We start from the raw sequence: 20,564 nt of genomic DNA, 5'->3' as shown, positions 1-20,564 counted from the left end.
TTGTGTTAGCTATTCTGGGTATTTTGCCTCGCTCCATAAACTCTAGAAGCAGTCTTTCTGTATCCATAAAATGCCCTGCTGGGATTTTGACTGGGACTGCACTGAATCCATAGACCAAGTCTGGAAGAACTGACGGCTTGGCAATATTGAATGTGTAGTAACTCTCCATGTACTTAGTTCCTTGATTTCATTCACCAGTTTTGTAATTTTGTCCTAATATGAATCTTTTACATATTTTGTTAGTTATACTTTAATATTTCATTGTTGGAGGTTCTGATGTATATGGTATTGTGTTATTAACTTCATCTTATTATTTTATTGTATTTTGGTGTTTTTACGTTTGTTTGCTTGGCATTTATCCTGTGTGGTGCTCTCTGAGTGTTCTCAACCTGTGATTTGGTGTCTGACATTAACTTGGAAAAATCTCAGTCGTTATTGATTCAAATATTTATTCTGTTCCTTTCTTCTCCTTCTGGTATTACCATTACCAATGTGTTAAAACTTCTGTAAATGTCCTACAGTCCTTGGGTATTCTGTTCCTTTTTTCCAGTCTTTGTTCTCTTGGCTTTTCAGTTTTCAAGGATTCTAGTGATATATCCCCTAGCTCAGAGATTTTTCCCTCAGCCATGTTCATCTATTAATAAGTTCCTCAAAGGCATTCTTTTCTCTTATAGTTTTTTATCTTCAGCATTTCTTTTTGGTTCTTTCTTAGGACTTCTATCTCTGCTTACGTTGCCCATCTGTCTTTGAACGCTGTTTCTCCCTTATAGCCCTCAGTATATTAATCATAGTTATTTTAAATTCCTGTTCTGATAATTCCAACATCCCTGCCATATCCGGTTCTAATGCCTGCTCTGTCTCTTCAGACAGTATTGTTTTCTTGCCAGACATGATATATCAAGGGAAAAGAGACCGCTATATATCGGCCATTAGTGCCGAGTGGCGAGACGTGGGGCAAGGGGCAGCATTCTGCAGTTCTAGGATTAGGTCTCAGTCTTCCGGTGAGCCTGTGCCTCTGGACGGGAACTTCACAATAGTTTCTCGATTTTATCCGTCCGCCTGGAGAGGGCTGGAGCAGGCTGGAGTGGGTACTTCCTTTCCCATACACGGAGCGCTGAGCTGGGTGGAGTTGGGTATTTTCCTTCCCCAGTGGGCTGGTCTCTGATTAATATGCCAACATACTAGGGTCTGGGTGACGACTTGCCCTGAATACAAGCCTTATTAAGAACAGTGCCCTGTTGCATTTCGAAATGATTCCTTTCTCCCTCAAGGATTTTTCTCTGATATTTACCGCAGGAATCTGGTCAAGTTCCTGGAGTAAATATCACAATATTATAGCAGCTCCTTACGACTGGGTCAACCCTGAAGTTTTCGACTCTTAAGAGTTGCCCACACAGAGCTTCCAGCAATTTATCAATTCCAGTTCAAGTTTTCAGGTTCTCCCGCCCCAGCACTGGCTCCCACAATGGTTTCTGCCTCTGAGTCTCTGCTCTGGTAAATTGTGACTCCCTATATTCACTGTCTTCTCCAAATTGGAACTCTTACGGGTCCAAAAAGAGCTGATTTTTCAGTCTGTTCAACACTGGCTTGTTGTTAGGATGGGGTGGCAACTTCTAAACAAGCTCATTTAGTATATGCAAAATTGGACTGAAAGCGAGTTATTTTTTTTAAATACAAATCCCTGAACACATATGTTAAATTAGATCCTTCTAATGATGAGAATATATGTTTTAGCAGCTTTCCAAGTACATCTTGCGCACACCAAGGTAAGAAAATAGTTGGAATAAATGAATATTGGAAAAAACGGAGGGGCTTCTTAGATGAAGTAATTTCATCTCATTCTGTTGTGTACCCTCCCCCAAATTAAACACATCATTCAATGCTCAGAAAGGAAAAAAAGTACAAAAGTATAATAACTTGGTGTAAAATAAAACATAAAAATAACCATAGTTCTCTCAACATAACCTCCATATATCACACTACACTTATTATCAGTTTTATCCAAGTAGAAAGAATATGCCCAGCATTTGAAATCTGGACTGTGTATGGGCGCCGCACTGAATGTATAAACTTGGAAAAGACGCATATACTTCCTGTTTGTTTTCCCTCTGGGGCATAATACTAGTAATTCCTGTCTCACTGATTGCTGAGGCTAAAAGCAGGAGGTATACGCCTTTCTGAGGGGAGCAGTCTCAGGTCTGCCCTGCTGACTCCTTCCTTCACCATTTCATTACAGTCCTTATCATCTGATAAGTAAAGGAAGGAAGTCGTGTTCTCACTGGACCGTATTGTCCTCAAAGGCAGAAGGAATCAGCCTGAAGCTGTTTTTTTCTGACAGAATATTGGCTTATATGAATTTATCCCTATGAGACCAAGTCTCCTGTGCATCTGAGAGAAGTTATTTAGGGACAAAAATCTGGTGCTGTGATACCCACTAAAACTTACTATGTTAAATGACACGAGGCTTACGGCTGTGCGTACGCAAAACACAGAGTTTATTCTTGCATGATTATTTATAAATTACTGTATTATTTTCCATATGAACAACTGTAAACCTACTTTTGCCCCACCTTGAACTGTAAAATCAGGGCCATCAGGAACAAATGCTTAAAGATACCATGAATGCTATTAGAACTTGTGAACATACCATCTGTATGAGTAATATTCCTAGCTTTGAGGTAAAATGGAGAAACTTTCATCTTCAGTTTGAATGCTTGAGAATAGCTATCAAGACTCTACATTCAAAAATAATTATATTGTTTCAGTTGTAATCTTTATAAATAACGCAAGTTTAGAGAAGTAAAATGTCGTGTTAGAGCCCATTTACTTCTGTAATTGTAATAAGCAACCTTTCAATGCAGTTTTCTCCAATAGGTAGTATCCGCATTCATTTCATTCAATGAAATCCTAGTAAGTACATGGAAATTGCAAAGCCCTGAGCTGCATGTGTTCGAGCACTGACACATCATCATTATCCTCTCATTAGTATAACAGTTTTCCCTTCACAGAACTTCCAAATTTATGGTCAGATCCCAAATTTCCCTACTAAGATTAAAATTCTACCAGAAAAATTACTGGGTTTCTGTAGGATAATGACAACCAACTGATAGTTTCTTAAAACTGTGTAGGTCTACAAGAAGAACAAACAAAACTATTCATGCCTATAAGATAACCAGGATAAAAACAGCAATACAGAAGGTAAAAGTATATAAAAGTAGAAAAATTGTCATCTGTAACCCCAGAAACTCGTGCGAGAATAGGAAGTAAGGTGGAAACTGTGTAAAAGAAAAAGAGAAGAGAATAGCAGAGGTGGAATGCAGGAGGGAATAAAATCACCCCAGAAAGACAAGCTCTCACCTGACACGGGAAACATGGAGGGCGGGACTGAGACTTGGTGAATAAGAACAGTGGCTACTGGCCAGCACAAATGAAGGGGCTTTGAAGTACGCAGAACAAGCAGAGCAGCCCTCGTGGGGAGAGGGGGAGAGAACTTAGAAGAGGCAGAAATGCAGGCCTTGGAGGCCTGGTGGTCCAGTGAAAGGGGAGAAGCAAGTCATGGGAAGTACAGGATCTATGGAAGCATCAAATCCTCTCAGAATCAAAAGACACTACTGGAAGGAAGGAAGGGAAGGAGGGAGGGAGGGAGGGAGGGAGGGAGGGAGGGGCCTGCTGCGTTGAAACCATTCCGCTTTATAAACAGAAAAGCATACTTGAATTTAAAAACTACTAGGCTACTTAAAAGTCAAACCATCATCTCTACATATAAACTACAATTTCTGGTCTAGGAAAGGAAAAAAAAAATTAAGAGCAGCAAATAACCAAAAGTATTCATAAAAAGCTATAAGAAGAAAACAACAGAATCAAAACTCTTCAACTGATGAAAAATTTCCCTAAATTAAGACTATAAAAAAAAAGAGAAAAATAAAACACAATATTCCAACTTGAATGAAGTATAATTGAACAAGCATTTGAAGACATTAAGAAAGCTCAAGAAATTAAAATTTTCAAAATAGAAGTGAGTAATATACAGAAATACGTTATGTGAAAGCTGACAAAGACTCAGGAAACCAAGAGAAGGGAAAAACCAAACAAAGCAAAACACCAAATTCCTGCAGAAACAGATGCTGCATTACAGGTGCTCAGAGAATACAGAGGACTGAAAAATGTAATAAAGCCCACTAGAAAAGGGAATTAAAAATGGGTAAGAAAGTCAAAGTTAAATGAAGGATAAAGGGGTGATGGATATAAAGGACAGGCAAGAAAGTTCGAACACATGGAGAACTGAAGCCCCATAATAGAAAAACAAAAAACATGAAACAGCTGGTATTCTAAACTATACACCAATAAGCCTTTCTGGAAATAAAACAAGACCTATGTCTACATATCAAAAGGGCCCACTGTGTACCTGGAGAAGAGGATTCAAAATAGTCAGCTCTGAGACAGTGTAGTAAAATTATTAGACTTTAAGGAAAATATTTGGCCTCTAGACAAAAAGACAGATCACATGCAAAGTAAGAAAATAAAGCTGGCATGAGTTTCTCGAGAGCACCAAATAAAACGTGTTGAGGCTAGGCAAGCACACTCGGGATGCTCAGTGTCTCCAGCAGTCAAAGAAAAACTGCTATCTCTTCTGTCTCTGTCTCCAAAATGAAGTTCCACTACCTTATTGGGCTCCTTAAACACGAATACACTGAAGTAAGTGTGTCCTCTAGTTTGAGCATTCTTCTTAGATATTTATGTAGAATAACTCACAATCTGAGTCCACCGAGTGGGGATCCATACGACAGGTTGCATCGGTATGTTGAGCAAGCCGTGGCTTACTACCTTCTTCTGGGGCCATAAAAACCTCATGGCCCATTCAATCTCCAAGTCTTCTGACTGATAACGATGCTAACTGGAAACTACAGGAGGGGGACATGAGTTGTCCTCCACTTACCATGGCTACCAAGTACAAGTAAACGCCTGATATGCCTATTTTGGGGTTGGTCAGCTTGCACCCAACAGCTACCACAGGGAGAAGGGTCTAACAGGCCTCGCTTGTTAAACGGAACTGAGATGTTCAGGGGTCTCGCTGACTTACCCATGGCAGCCTGTCACTTTTACATAAAAAAGACACAGTAAGTACCCTTTTGGGGGAGACCTTATGCCACATCAGTAACTCAAACAAAGCCAGTGCCTCAATGTGGCCCTCAGTTCACAGAGGCTGTCCTAAATGTCACTGCCGATTCCACTAGGTGGGACTCTGATGGCGTCCGGTGGGCTGCTGCGGCTGTTCAGCCTCAGAAACAGCCACGTGATATGAAAGCAGATGCAACGCTCTCCGCGGTGGGCGGGGCCCAAGGCAGTCCTCGCATTTCTGACCGAGATTTCCTCCAACAAACATTTTACTACAGTTTTCCTAACTTTTGCCAATGGCCTAACCAGAGAAGGGGAGACCCCCCAAACGGAATTTATTTATAAAACATTGTGCATTTGTTCTTACATGTTTACACTTCAGTCACCTTCAAAGTACTCTCCATTTGATTTGATACACCTAACGAGACGTTTTTTCCACTGTCCAAAACGGTTTTTGAACTAATCAATTTTGATGTCTTTTAGTGCTTCTGCCATTTTTTTGTTTCACCTCTTCCACACTGGCAAAATGTTTCCCTTTGAGGATTCTTCTCATCCAGGGAAACAAAATAAAGTCACTTTGTGTGATATCGAGTGAACAGGGTGGGTGGGGCATGGGAGTCATGCCATTTTTGGTCGAAAACTGCTGAACACTCAGCAAAGGGATGGGCAGGTGCACTTGTAAATCACCCATCATAAAATGGACAGATGCTTTGAAAGAGTCTTCAAGAAAATTTCACTGAAGCCAAACACAGCCTCTCATATCAATGCCAGCTGGTACACAGATATAGATGGGTTCCTAAAACACTCACCTAGTGGGGGAAGTCTATACTATGAAGGGCCCACCATCCATAATATAATTCTGGTCGTTTTGGGGGGTCTGCCCTCGTATGGTCTGCAAGTTGTAAGAATATATATATAGCCTAGCAGGTTAGACATACCCCTCTTTGAGGACATCGCTCTTTTATGAAATAAATCATGGCTGCCAAGTGGTCATTAATGGGTCACTAATGTAGATGCCAACAGTAAAGACCCAGCATCTGATCAAATCACCTGGAACCCAGCTGCTGACGGAGCCAGCACTGCCTGGATCGCCACCACCGCCCCTACTGTGCTACTGTAACAGACATTGTGAGCATCCACCATCATGAACTGAGTACAATTTCAAGCAGCAGCTACAATGCAGACTGGACCTGGGACTCTTACCAAAGCTTGGCCTGCTAATTTTGTGCAGGAGGCCACATTACTCAGAGGATTGTCCCCATCTATGTTTAGCAGACTGGCTATATTAGCCTATGACCTCCACTCAGGGCTACTATTGTCACCTACCACTGTCAACACCTTTTCCGACTATGATGTCACTGTTGCAGCTAAACTACAAAGTAGGCTTAGACTATCTGGTGAAGCCAGAAAGTAACAACTAATGGAGGCATGTCCTAATAGGTCAAACTGAGGGCACCCTGAACAATGAAGAATAATCACAATAATAGATTAGTAAATAAAATAAGAATCTTTGAATTGCAACAATATACCTATAATGGATAGCTCTTCCTACCTTACTTTTTCCTTTTGAGTATCTCAAAAAATTAATGTAGAAGGAATGACAGAATTTTTAAAAAATAATCACTTCACAATCACCAATATCAAGTTCAGGCCAAGATTACCAATGCATGCTACAATCACTGGCTAACAGAGTAATGAGAAAGAGGGCAGTCACATGATCTAAGCACGCCCCCAACCCCATCCAGTCACCTGCCCCAATTACTTACTATAAGGGAAAAAAAAAACATGTTTAAACAATACAGAGATGCGATCATCACCCTAATGAGGTGATCGATTTCATCACTGGTATCAAAGAACCTCATACTATGTGCCTCTTGATATAATGCATTTAGAAGTACACAAATAATTGCAATAATGCTCCTGCAAAAAGTAATAACTGAATGTAATCATGAGGAAACAAACAATAGACAAGTCCAGGGCATGGGTCACTAAACAAGGCACTAACCTGGATTCTTTTTTTAAAAAGGCAGCCAATGTTAAAAGTGTGGAAGTTTTACAGATTGAAAGAACCTAAAGAAGCATAACAACCACATGCAATTGATGAGCTTTGACAAGATCCCACGTAGGGGGAAGAGGCCATAAAAGACATTTTAGAAACAAATGTAAAAGTCGAGTACGGACAGCATGATAAAAGACTTTATTGGATTAATGTTGATTCACTTAAAAGTGAGAATGATATTCTGACTATGTAAGGCTTTTCTTAAATGATACTCGTGATGTCCACAAGTTATGTGTACATTTGCGGATATGTGACTCGTTTCTGATATATACTTAGAAGAGAAAAATCAAATGTGGCAAAATGTTAATAATTAGTGAATCTTGGTAAAGTGTCCTTGTACTACTGTTTCAATTTTCTACAGTTTGAAATTAAAAAGATGGCAGACTCAAGCTGGACTTTATATACAAATAATATAGAAAACAGAAAGAGCTCAGAGGCCGCTACAATGTAACAAAGACAAGGAACGGTCACTGAAAACAGTAAAAGAGTTATGATTATTCAATCCCAGCAAGAGACACCTAGGAAGAAATTTAATACACTGAAGTTACATCATATGCCTTCAACTTAAATAATAATAAACATGATTGAGCTCAGCAATAACTCTGGAACATCCTTTATATTAAACTGGTCATGGATTCCAATCAAGCCATAAACAGTCCTCATGTGTGAGACAAACCAGGCAAAGAGTATGTGAATGCCATGAGAGTCTGCCAGTCCTTGACAAAGAAGGGAAATCTTTTGTTCATATAGCCAGGCATATTTGGGTGACAATAATTAAGACCACAGAGAAATATTATCTAAGGAATAGGGGAAATGCTAAGGGCTGTGGTCCCAAAACCATGTACCAAGCACTTAGAAGAACATTAAGGGATGCACCAGGGTAATTTTCTCTATACGTGATTTTCACCTTGTGTGCTCACTTTAAAATCTAAGCTCCTACAAGATGTGGCCTCACTTAATGAAACCAAAGGCTGATGAGCTCTTTCCCACGTGGCTTTTCTGGCCAGCTCTCTCCAACTCGCCAGTCCCTGTTATGAGATGCTACTCTGAACAAACGCTTTTTGTGATCTAATGAGTTTAATAAAGGCTGGCTGATGGATTCCTGCCCTAAAAGATTAATAATCTTCATTAGAAACACAAAAGCAAAATGCAAATTGCAGTTCACAGGGTAAAGGCAATGATGAATGTGTACACTTAATAAAAGCATTAAACTCTATTAGCTCTGGAGTTACAAATCCCATCCCTGACGGGTATCGGCTGTGTGACTTTGGATAAATCATATCATCTCTCAGTTTTGATGTTCTCATCTATAAAATGGATGTTTTTTCAGAGTCAACCTTTATAATAGTGAAAATGACATGAGCTGATATATGTCATATGTGTCATATATATTAATATATGTATGACAACATAGAACTCCCATAGTTACACAAACAATTTTACTTAGAGAAGGATGTTAGCCAGGTAACATCTAATGTCAATGTGACTTATTCACCCTCCCTTTTAAAATACCTTTATGCATATAATTACTAATTTTTTCATTTATTTTAAGTCTAATAATATATTAATATCCAAGACCTCATCCAAACTTGTTATACATGCATCTTGCTTGATTCTACATGTATTTTTTAAATTTCCTTCACCTGGACTTTTTTTTCTTATAATTATTGATCCAGAGTAATAATCTTAGAAGAGGATATTTTGTTCTTAGAATTTTTTTGTGACTTTTGGAAAAGATGAGTAACTTTGTGGTAGAACACATCTAAAAGATTTAGCAATTATGGGTAATATTCCCTTTAGTACAATCTGATAAAGGAAGTTGGAGTTAACACATATGGGAGGTGAGAATTGTACTGAGTAGTCTTAATTCACAACTTTATTTGGGCCCAGGAGCTTGATGTTAGCACTAACGAAGGTGAGAATTAAATTCTAAAATTTGTGAATAAACTGACTGTGTGAAGGAAGAGCAGAATGATGTGCTCAGAGGGCCTACAAGGAAGCCAATCACCCATTCACCAACCTAAAAGCAACTGAAGAACTGAAGTGTGAGCTAACTCTGGAAGAAAATGTCTGAAAGGAAAAAGGAGAAAGTCTCACAAACAAAAGCACTATGATTTTAAAATTAGAGCTATGAACTTTACAATGATTCTACAGAATTATAAAAATTATAGCAGTTTTCTTAAAAAATGGCCCAAAATTCCATTGACCCAGAAGGACCTAGAATTTAATTCATGTTAGAAAGGAAGGAAGGGAGGAAGGGAGGGAGGGAGGGAGGGAGGGAGGGATGGCTGCTTATGATAGGGTATCTTTCTCAATGAATCTATAACTCCCTTTGAGGCTTAATTTAGAATACAATAATATAATTTGAATAATTTCTTTCCTAAAAGTTTTTACCTCTTCTTAGTTGAAATCTTTCTGATCTACTCCACCCACTCTCCTGTAGATCACAGTATTCTCTTGGCTCCCTAACAGCAGACCTCAGAATACTGCTCAACCACAATTATTGAACAAATCCTCCTTTGAAATTAATTAGTCTGTAACATAAATTTATCATCCGCATCTAACAAACTCCAAGGCATCCCTCTATTGGCTCACTTAATTTTCTTCCTCCCCAACTCCCTTACCACCCTGAGGAATTCAGCACATACACACACATGCACACGCGCGTGGACACACACACACACACACACACACACGGTTTAACCTAGCCACTACCACAGCCTCATGGTTCCTCAAGCTTCTCCATGACATTGATAATCACGTAGATTATACTTCAGTAAATCATTTATCAAGTAAACCCTTTATGGCAACTTTCAAATTTTCAACCCCATCCTGTTTTTGCACAAAATCTGTTCTTCACCCCTGTGAAATATAACTGAATTAGATCACATCTAGTTCATCGGCTATTCCCTGGCTTCCTTTCACCCCCCACCCCCATCCAGTCCTGAGCCATTAGGGACATGTTTCAAATGTCCTGTCTCACTAGCACTCTTGAGGCATTTGCCTAATCCATAAACCAAACATGTTAGCCCCTAAAGAAAGTGTTCTTGCTCCTAAGCTGTTTAGTATTGCAGCAGAAAATGATTTCATTCTAGATTCCTCACTAAGAAGCTGGGTATTCTAGTTTCAAAAGGGATCATCAATGCTATATGAGCGTCTAGCTAAACTTCCCATTCCCACTGCCCCTCAAGGAAAACAAATAAAACTATGAATCTTGAACCTGCTTCTTCCCTTCCCTTTCTCGATACCGCCCACACACTGGAGTTAGTTTTGTAAATGTCACTGCCTTGGGCCCATCCCAAACCAAGAAAATCAGAATGTCTCGGCATGGGAACCATGTATCTACTCTACATTTTTTAATTGCTTCCCTTTTCTCTAACAACCCCCCACCACCTTGATTCATCAATTCTGTTAACTTTTTCTAATAACCTGAATCACTTTCTCTCATAAATCTAAAACTATTCTAAAATGTAAATGGTTATTACAAAACAGGCTATAATATGCAAACAAACAAATAAAGGTTATTTTGAGCTAAGTGTTGTTAAAATGTAAAGCATCCACATTTAACAACTCTTTTAACAACAGAATGCTTTAAGTAAAATATTACCTAAAGGATGAATTATTTAATAGTATGTTATGGTTAATGTTATCAGAATACATATTATTATATGTAACTGTGAAATCAACTCTTCGATAATGAAGTCTCTCTAGACTTTACCTGCCAGAAATACAATGATCAAATAAATATATTTCTTTATATAGTGGTGAATATAGGAAATCAATGCATTCAATTTTCTGGAGCAAGCTAATGATTTTCTTAAAATATATACGGTAGTATAGCATGCCAAAAAACATTTTGTATTTTTAGGGGAAACTGAACACTTAGACCAAGATGTCAATGAAGGTGGCATTTTTGCCTGCGTAGGGCTTCACAGCATCCCTTAAGCTATATATACCCTCCCTATCCATATGCAGTAGCCCAATTCTGGCAACGGACTTCGTGCCCACTTGAGTACTGGTCCTCAAATTCCATGAGAGGAGAATTCAGAATCATCTTAAGTGCTGTTTTCCAAAATACTTTAGTTCACCATCTTCTCTACCCACTTCTAGCCGTGCCCCAATATACACTCTTTATTCGGTTGCGATAAGGTCCTTCTTGAAAATTTCAGAACACTGAAATTCCCTTTCTGCAAGCTTATACAAACAGATCTTTTTTTTCCTTTTTCTCATTGACCCACATTACTAATAACTTCAGTTACCCCTGGAGTTCAAGATGACTTAGAGATCTAAATAAAGTCTACATATGAATATACAGTGTGCACAGTTTGGCTGTGGAGCCATCACACAAAAAGGGGAATTGTTCTTAAAAAGGAAATAGCGGTCAAGTGGTCAGCCAAGAAGAAAGAGACAACTTGAGTTGTCCTTAACCATTGAAGAATGGGGACATGTAATTTAAAATCTCCTGAAAAAACATCTCCAAGCCCAAATGGTTTTAATGGAAAACTCTATCAAACATTTAAAGAAGTAGCAACACAATCCTCTAAAATTGTGTAATTTTTCAAAATCTCTTCCAGAAAAATAAATGAGGAGGGAACAATTCCAAACTCACTTTATGAGGCCAATATCACTCAGGTACCAAAACTAGACAAAACCACATAAAATGATATAAAAAAGATACCAATCAATATCATAAACTTAGATGTAAAATTTTTCAATAAAACATTAGCAAAAAGAAGACAGCAATGCATAAAAAGAATAGTATACCACAATTAAGTGGAATTTATTCCAAAGTATACAACTGAAAATCACTCAATGTAATCCACCATGTCAATAAAGCAGCAAAATCTTATCTATTTCACACCAAAAAAAAAAAAAAAAAAAAAAAGACAAAATCCAACACCCATTCAGGATAAAAACTCTCAGAAAACTATGAATAAAGAACTTCCTCAGCTTAATAAAAGACATCTATAAAAGTCCTACTGCTATATTATACTTGATGATGAAAGACTGAATGCTTTCTCCCAAAGATCAGATAAAAATATAAAACATAATACTTTTAGGAATAGGAAAAACAATTGAAGATCTAGGACAAAGCAAAGAGTTCTTCAATTTGACAAGAAAACTGAGAACTTTAAAAGGAGAAAGTGATCAACTGGACCTCATCAAAGTTAAAATCAGCGAAGGATCCCATCATGAGCATGAAAACAAAGCCATGGATTAGAAGAAAATATTTGAAAACCACATAATCGATAAAGAACTAACATCTACAATATATAAAAATCTCTCAAATTCAGTAAAAAAACATCCAATTAGAAATTGACAAAAGACATGAACAGATATTTTACTGAAGAGGATATATAATGACAAAGAAGCATGTGAAAGAATGTTTAACAAGAGAAATAAGCACATAAAATGATGTTCAATACCATTAGTCATCAGAGAAATGCAAAATAAAACGACAATAGGTCCTGGCTGGTGTGGCTCAGTGGATTGAGCGCAGGCCTGAGAACCAAAGGGTCACTGGTTTAATTCCCAGTCAGGGCCCATGTCTGGGTTGTGGGCCAGGTCCCCAGTTGCGGGCGCCAGAGAGGCAACCACACAGTGATGAATTTAAAAAATCTTTTTAAAAACCACACTCACACACAATGAGATAGCACTCCATCGCTATCAAAATGGCTACAATAAAATAGTCACACCACCAAATGCTGGTAAGGGTATGGAAAAACGACCTCACTTACACACTGCTGGTGGAAATGCAGAATGACACAGTCACTGTGGAAAACAGTGAGACAGTTTCTTATAAAGCTGAACATGCAACCACCATACAGCCCTAGCATGACACTCCCTGATGTTTATCCCAGAGAAACAAGACCTTAAGTTCACACAAAAACCTGTACACAAAATGTCATAGCAGTTGTGTTTATAACAGCCAAAAACTAGAAACAACATTGGTGCCCTTTAACAGGTGGATGGTTAAATAAACTGCTACATCCATACTATGGAATATTACTCAGTAATAAAAAAGAATAAACTATTGATAAATGCAGCTACTTAGATGGATTTTGAGGACATTATAAGCAGTAAATCAAAGCCACACCACAAAGGTCCTACACTGTAAGATTCCATTCACCTAACAATTTTGACAGATACAGAGATGGAGAAATAATTCTGCAGGTGGGAAGCAGAATGGACGTGGGAGGTGGCGATAAAGGCAACAGGAAAGGTTCTTACAGGGATGGAACTGCTCTATATTTTGACCGTATCCATACCAACACCCTGCTTGGATACTATACTGCAGCTGTGCCAGATGTTACCGCCATAGGACAACAGGCAAAAAGCATGTGGTTTGTCTGTATTATGTCAGACCTCTGCATATGAATGAACCTACAATTACCTCAAAAAAAGTTTAAATAAAAAGCAGCATATGTTATAAATGTAGTATACTTTTACTTGTCCAGAATTTTCTTTAGCATGTTCCTACTAAAAAATATTTCATGCATTCGAAAGTGTTTACTTCTATTTCACAGGAAGTAAGTTCTAATCATTGGAGGGCCTGAAAACTAAATGGCCTTCCCTAGTAAGCATATTCTCTCTATTAAACTGTTAAAACAGATTATGTCTAAGGGGCTACTTCACTGTCTGTAAGATATAACTGATGAGCTATAAGGCGACATTCAAATCACATTCTTTCACATTCCTACATTTGTATAGGACATAAAGATAACAAATATTTTTATGACTGTATACAGAATTGGTCAATAAATATTTTACACAATAAAAGAATACTGGCCTATCAATGTCTCTTTCTAGAATACAATGATTTTTAGCTCACATTTAAATGCTCATAGTTATACATGACTACAACATTGAACAACTGTTTAATTCTATTATATATATTCATATTAAATATTAGAAAACAAGTATGTAAGCATGGGACAATAGCTTTTAAAAAATGTTTAGATGCATTAATTTACCTGCACACAGAACACTGCCGCTGAGGCTGAAGAGCTGTGAACATAACAATCATAGAATAGTTTCGAGGTGGGGCCTTGATAAATTTTCGGAATTTATCGCCATTCATTCGGAAGATTGAGCGTCTGGAACTCCATTCCATCAGTTGTTCTACTTTTTCAGCTAAAAGATTCTGCAATTAAACACAGGAATTTAAATTTACAAAGGGTTCATGTCCTTCAGTTTGTTATTTCATATAAACAGAATTACGTGAGATTATACTTTAGCCAACATTAACTTCAGTTAAAAGTTCTTGTTTTGGTGAGTATGTTCATTGTTAATTGACCTTATATGCGTAAAATATTTCATTTTACTTTTCTTAATGATCTCAAAGGTTTATAAAACAGATATCAAAGGTAAAACAGATCCACCTCCAGAAAGATGGAATAGACTTATTCTTCCCTAATTCTCCCACTAAATATAGCTGAAAACTTAGGTCATTTTATAAAAAACAAGCATAAGGCGGCTTGGAATAGGAGAAACAAGGACTGGCTATGGCCCCCGGAACCTGAAGAATACCATGGCAGTGAGTTCGCTGGGCTTTCTTCTGGCCTCGTCTGTCCTAGACTGGTTGCTGGGGTAGTTGGTCATCAAAGAATGCCAATGGATACAGACCAAAACACCACACACACACAAAAAAAAAAAAAAAAAAAAAAAAACTACCAAGAAAAGCCTGGTTTCTTGTTACAAAAGGACAGCAAAAAAAAAAAAAAAAAAAAAAAAAAAAAGGATAACCTAGTAAAATAAAAAAATAACTGCTCTTCTCTAGCCAGACAACACAGGAAAAATACACAGTCCCACCGCCACTCTCCCTAGCAAACGCTGAACTTGACCTTAAACTGTCCTCTGAGTTTTAACATGTGACAACAGAGAGGAATCTCATAAATACACAGTGAGGGAAAGAAACTTGTGCACAGCGGACACAGAATTCAGACAAGAAGAAATATAAGGGACCCAAACTAGAAAGGAATAAATAAAACTGTCATTATTTGTGGATGACATGATACTGCACATAGAGAGCCTTAAAGAGTCCACAAAAATAACTACTAGAGCTAATAAATTAATTCAGTAAAGTAACAGGATACAAAACTAATATTCAAAAATCAGTTGAATTTTTATACACCACTAAGAATCAGTATTTTTCTTAATGTATTTCTTGCATAGTTTTAACAGGAAGACTAATGTGAGAAGCCGCTGCTTACGCAATCTCAGAAAAATGGCACTTTTTTCTATCACCAGGCCTAGCACAGAAGAAACAACTATCTCACTCCTCTTCCACTGTCGCTCCTCACTGAATTTATCTTGTCCCAATGAAGCCAACTCATGCAAGGATTCTTTCATGAAGCCACCTAGGCACTAACAGTCCCTCCTTTGGAGCAACTCCACACTTACCAGATTATAGGGCTGCCTCTCCTAATACATTCTCAGTTCCTTAAGGACAAAAATCATGTCTTGTGATCTTTGGCAGCCCCAGATTCTTGGAAAGTCCAAAGGCCATAATAGATACTGAAGCTCTATGCAACTGAAGTAGGAATTCTGCTACCCTTAAGTTAGAAATTTTTAACTAAAAATGTAGAGGACATTTCTAAATTCTCCCTACAAGAGCAATATAAAGAGGAGAGAACCCAAACTATTTCTAATAGAGCTCTAGCAGTTTTAACATATTTAAATTTACTTTAAAATCACTAAAACAGATTGGTATTCTATAAACACATGTCAGAGGAAAATTTCTATAAGTTTAATTTTATATACAAATTTATAAACTTCTAAAATAGAAATTAACCAAGAAAGAAAATACCTCTATGTTTTGTTTTCTGTTTTTGTTTTTGGCTTATTCATTTCTGAACCTATTCTTATACTATACTAGGTTATTTACTGTCATTCCACTTTCCACCCTTAAGGAGCAGACTGATCAGTATTTATATCTCTTGCCTCAAGCAAATTTCCCCTGTTTCAGAGTCAACAACCCAAGAGTCAGAGGTACCTGAAACTGCTGTAAGATAGATGGCTTTGACTCATTATTTTAGAACTCTCTCATCTGTGCACACTAAAAAAAACATTAACAAGTCACTGTTAGCTGCATCATTTCTGAATTTTCTCATATTTGCAAACCAAACATTAGAAAGTATACAATAAACTATGCTAACTACATTAATGATCTTCATAAGAAAACATTAAACCTACTGAAGTCAAATTAAAACTTGTGCCTTCTCACCTCGCTAATATCAACATAGCGTCACTGATAAAAGAGCCAATGACAATTAGCCAGTCGTTACAGAAATCATAAAAATTAAATTTATTTTTTAAATGTAGCGTTATCATCCATGCCTTAATATGAGGCTCCTAATCAACATGAATTATTTAATGAGGACTTCCAATACGTCAGGTACTATACTGGGTATGCAACATGTCAGGTGCCAACCAATACCCCTATGACACAGAGAAAGAAAAACTCAGGTTCAGAGAACCTAAATTACTTACTTAAGATCAAATTAATAACTGGTTAAGTAGGGATTCAAACGTGATTTTTCTATTGTTAATTCTTATGCTGTTTCCTTCATGTAATGGTGTGTAGATGTGTATGTTACATATGTTTGTGTTTGATATTGCTCTCCATATACACAGAGTCCTTAAAAAAAAAAAAAAAAACCTGGTGAACCATTTAAACAAAAGTAGACTCTTCTACACAGTGAAACAGTTTATTATAAAAAGTTCCTCGAATTTAATTGCCTGGCTAGGCCTAGAAAGTAATTCTTTGTAAGCATGCATCATTTATGGTAAAAGCTAGGCCAGATACACTTGAAGAACATAGAAGAAAAATTCTGAGTATTAAAAATGAATTTAGAACACATAATTGAAGAGAGTCAAGTGCCAGATCCTCTATTTAGGAGGCGGTGCAGAAGTAACCCATCTGATTGGCTGTCCCCTTTGAACAGGACAAGAAAACTGCTCTAGGAAGGGAGGTTTTCAGGACATCGGGGCTGACTCACACTTTCAGGAGCATCTGTTATAAAGAAGGTTGAGCTAATTCTCCAAGGAAAATGTTACAAGTGATAGAGCAGAAATACGTATTCAGTAAGGATAAAAATGTTGTTAGTGTGAATTCAATGATCTAAGAAAGCATCACAGGAGAGCCACAGCCCCCCAGCAGGGTTTATTCCACTGTGACTGCCTCACTTCTCTGTGACAGTACTATTGCCTTGTTCAAGGACAAGGTCGGGTGCACCTGCCCCTTCAGAACATTTCCGTTTTGGGGGTCGTTTGTACCCCTCTCCGTGGGGCTGTTTTCCTTCCTGCTGCCATTTCACTTCTTCAGAACTGCTTTCACGTCATCACCATCTTCTCTGTTCCATTGTCCCTTCTGGTCTCTCACAGAGAGTCAGAGTCATGAATCTTAATTCCCTGTTCCCACTGGGAAAATAAATCAGTTTAAAAAAATCGTTCCCAAGGGAATTTTGTGTATTTCAGGGAACACAGAACCATTCATAAGATGGACTATAATGTAGCCTTTAAAAACCAAGAAAGCACCATATTTCTATTTTAAAATGGAAAAAGAATTTGATGGCTGAAGTTCAAATGATGATTCTATATTTACATGCAATATGACCTAACCAAATAATTTCTGTGAATCTCAGTTCCTTCATCTCCAAATTTGAAATAATACCTAACAACGATGTTGGTAAAATTAAGTGAATGAATGCATGGAAAACTCGAAGCACATCGTCCTTGCAAAGGACCAGCACTCAAATTCTGTTCCCTTCTCCTCAGGTCAATTTCTATCAGCAACAGTGAGGAGACTGCTGAGGGATCATCTACAGTGAGAATTTTTTTTAACTTCATTAATATCTTAAATCTTAGAGCTACCAAATGTTTTCTTCTCAGTACTTATGACATGACAGGCACTGTGCTAAATTTATAAACAAGCTTTGCTGATTCCTAATTGCATGACAAGAACTGTTAAATTTATGGAACATGAGAGAGGAAGGAGCACAGCAGAGCCCACTCTCAGGGTCTCATGGCAACGAAGCTCTAGCAGTAAAAACATGACTGATATTGATGTGATGTTGTGGCTTTGCTGTTGAGTCGACGGCTTGGTGCCAACTCAGGACAAGGTGGCATGAAAGATCGTATCTCAGCCGACACAAACTGGTTGGTAATGGCTAATTGAAAGTTAGCACAGAGTACGTACAGAGTGTGTGAGCAGTCGGATCTTGCCTGCTACTGGCAAAAGGCTGGGAGATAGGAACACAGGCATCATGAATCTACCATAACAGAAAAGGAAAAAGAAACCTAATACTTAAATCTTCAAGAAGATGACCGGTCCTTACCTGTTACATTGTAAAAAGCAAGGGCTAGCAGGTCCCACATGTTAATGGAGTTAAGACACTCAGTCATATTAACTACAAGTGCCCAGATGTCTGTCTTATATTTTTATCTTAATGTTTTTATGAAAGCTGAATTTTAAGACAATTCACTATAATAAACAAACTGGTCCTCAACATATGCTATTATTCGAATTTTCTCAATTTGTTTATTAACAAACCAATTGATTAAAAAACATGAAAGTGATACATTTCACTAAACAACATGTAATAAAATTGTTCATTCCAAAGTGAAGCTTACACAGGGGAAAAAAATCTCACTAATCCAATACTTTCATACTCATATATTTGTTCTCAGTATTTTATCCCTAGGTATATTTAAGGTATGATTCTCTTTTCTAAAAAATATTTTTTATTTATTTTTAGAGAGAAGGGAAGGGAGAGAGAGAAACATCAATGTGTGGTTGCCTCTCGTGCGCCCCCAACTGGGGACCTGGCTTGCCATCAGGCATGTGCCCTGACTGGAAATCGAACCAGCAACCCTTTGGTTCACGGGCTGGCACTCAATTTACTGACCCATACTAGCCAGGGCTCTGGGTACATTTTAATGATGACCAGATGCACCAAAATAAAGATAAGTATGTGGTCTCGTGTCTTAAAAACAAGAGAAAGACATCGTATCAGAGGAAGAGCCATTCATGTGCCTATGTACATGTCTCCTACGTAGTATTTACTCAGGTACTTGCTATCATCAAAATACCCATGATATAATTTGTTTACAGTCATTCACAGGATATAGATTTGGAATGAGAATAAGAAGTATATGTTGAAGGTACTCTTGATGACTCACAGAAACTTCATGACCCCTTCCATCTCCCTGAATTTTATAGGAGTCTTCACTTTTCAAGACTTTACTATCTAAGAGGTTCACTCAAAACCCACTGATAAATCAAACAGAAGTAGCCAGATGCATGTTGTTTTGTATTTGAGAGAAAACTTATCTTCAATTCCTGAAAATTTTTGATACTAAAAATCCTTACTCATTTTCCTTAATATTATATAATTCTTCTCAGATTTGAATAAAATATAAAGGGCAATTAATGCTTCCAGAAGCCAAAATACTGCAGATCAATCACTACATCACCCAATGAACATTAAAAAAAAGTTCAATAAAGATCACCAGTAGCCTTAAGAGCACCCAGAAGACCACAGTGAGCTACAGAATAAATAGGGAAATAGACTCTTTTGATGAAAAGTATGAAGTGCAAATAGCACATATGCCATAAAGAGGGCAAAGATTCAAACAAGTAGATTAATCAGTTAAGAACCCAACAAATTATGGTGTCTCTGCGGGAAATGTAACACTATTGAAGGATCTCAACTATCATTACTTCAAAGGTGAAAAAGTAAGAGATTCAAAATATGTTAAATAAATCATACTGAAAGTTTTTTGATGTATTTAATATCAAGTTCTTTAAAAATTAAAGAAAGGAGTAGTTTCCTGAGACTAATTCCCCCTCAGAGAAATGCTCAAGATAACCTGGTCTGTGTTAAGTACATCAAAGGGAACCGCGTTCTGTGACAGGTGCAGCCGTATCGAAGAGCTAATACGTGGGCTTAGTCTTGCACATATTTTTAAAGCTCAACTCGTCAAAGAGAGTAGTACCTAATTCAACTCACATCTAAATGAAAAAATGTAGAAATAAAGTTACTTGAGAAAACTCTTATTCAAATGTTCAATTTTTTTAAGAAAGGAGAAATCTTCAATTGATCGTGCTACAATATTCAGTTAAGTGAACTATTTCTAGACACAGTAAAAATATGTCCAGTAACACTCGTTTCATTAGTGGCTTTATCAACCTGAACTCGCCTCAGAAAATTTCCCTGAAGAAAGATTCACATTTTGCCTATTTTGTGTCCCTCAAAGCACCCTGAACATGGCTAGCTCCAGACAAGCCCTTTTTTAAAAGTATCTAACTTCAGTTTGCCAAAGGCTATTTATTCACTGGTTCAAGAGTGGAATATTATAAAGAAAGCAATTGTTTCCTAAATGTGTA

The 20,564-nt window shown here is 37.5% G+C and overlaps 1 protein-coding gene across 3 annotated transcripts in view; it reads right to left on the bottom strand.

Moving 5' to 3' along the window:
- Nucleotides 1–20,564, bottom strand: part of TUSC3 (tumor suppressor candidate 3) — a 119,356-nt gene that overhangs the window by 74,707 nt on the left and 24,085 nt on the right. For all 3 annotated transcript variants that reach the window (XM_090258967.1, XM_090258968.1, XM_090258969.1), the window contains exon 2: nucleotides 14,149–14,318. In XM_090258967.1, coding sequence (XP_090115093.1) covers nucleotides 14,149–14,318 — 170 coding nt within the window. The remainder of the gene's footprint in view (nucleotides 1–14,148; nucleotides 14,319–20,564) is intronic.

This window comes from Furipterus horrens, unplaced genomic scaffold, assembly GCF_987537825.1.
Source record: "Furipterus horrens unplaced genomic scaffold, mFurHor1.1.pri manual_scaffold_12, whole genome shotgun sequence".
Classification (NCBI taxonomy): Eukaryota; Metazoa; Chordata; class Mammalia; order Chiroptera; family Furipteridae; genus Furipterus; species Furipterus horrens.
The sequence above is the reverse complement of the archived record's forward strand: the minus strand, read 5'-3'. Positions and strand labels throughout refer to the sequence as shown.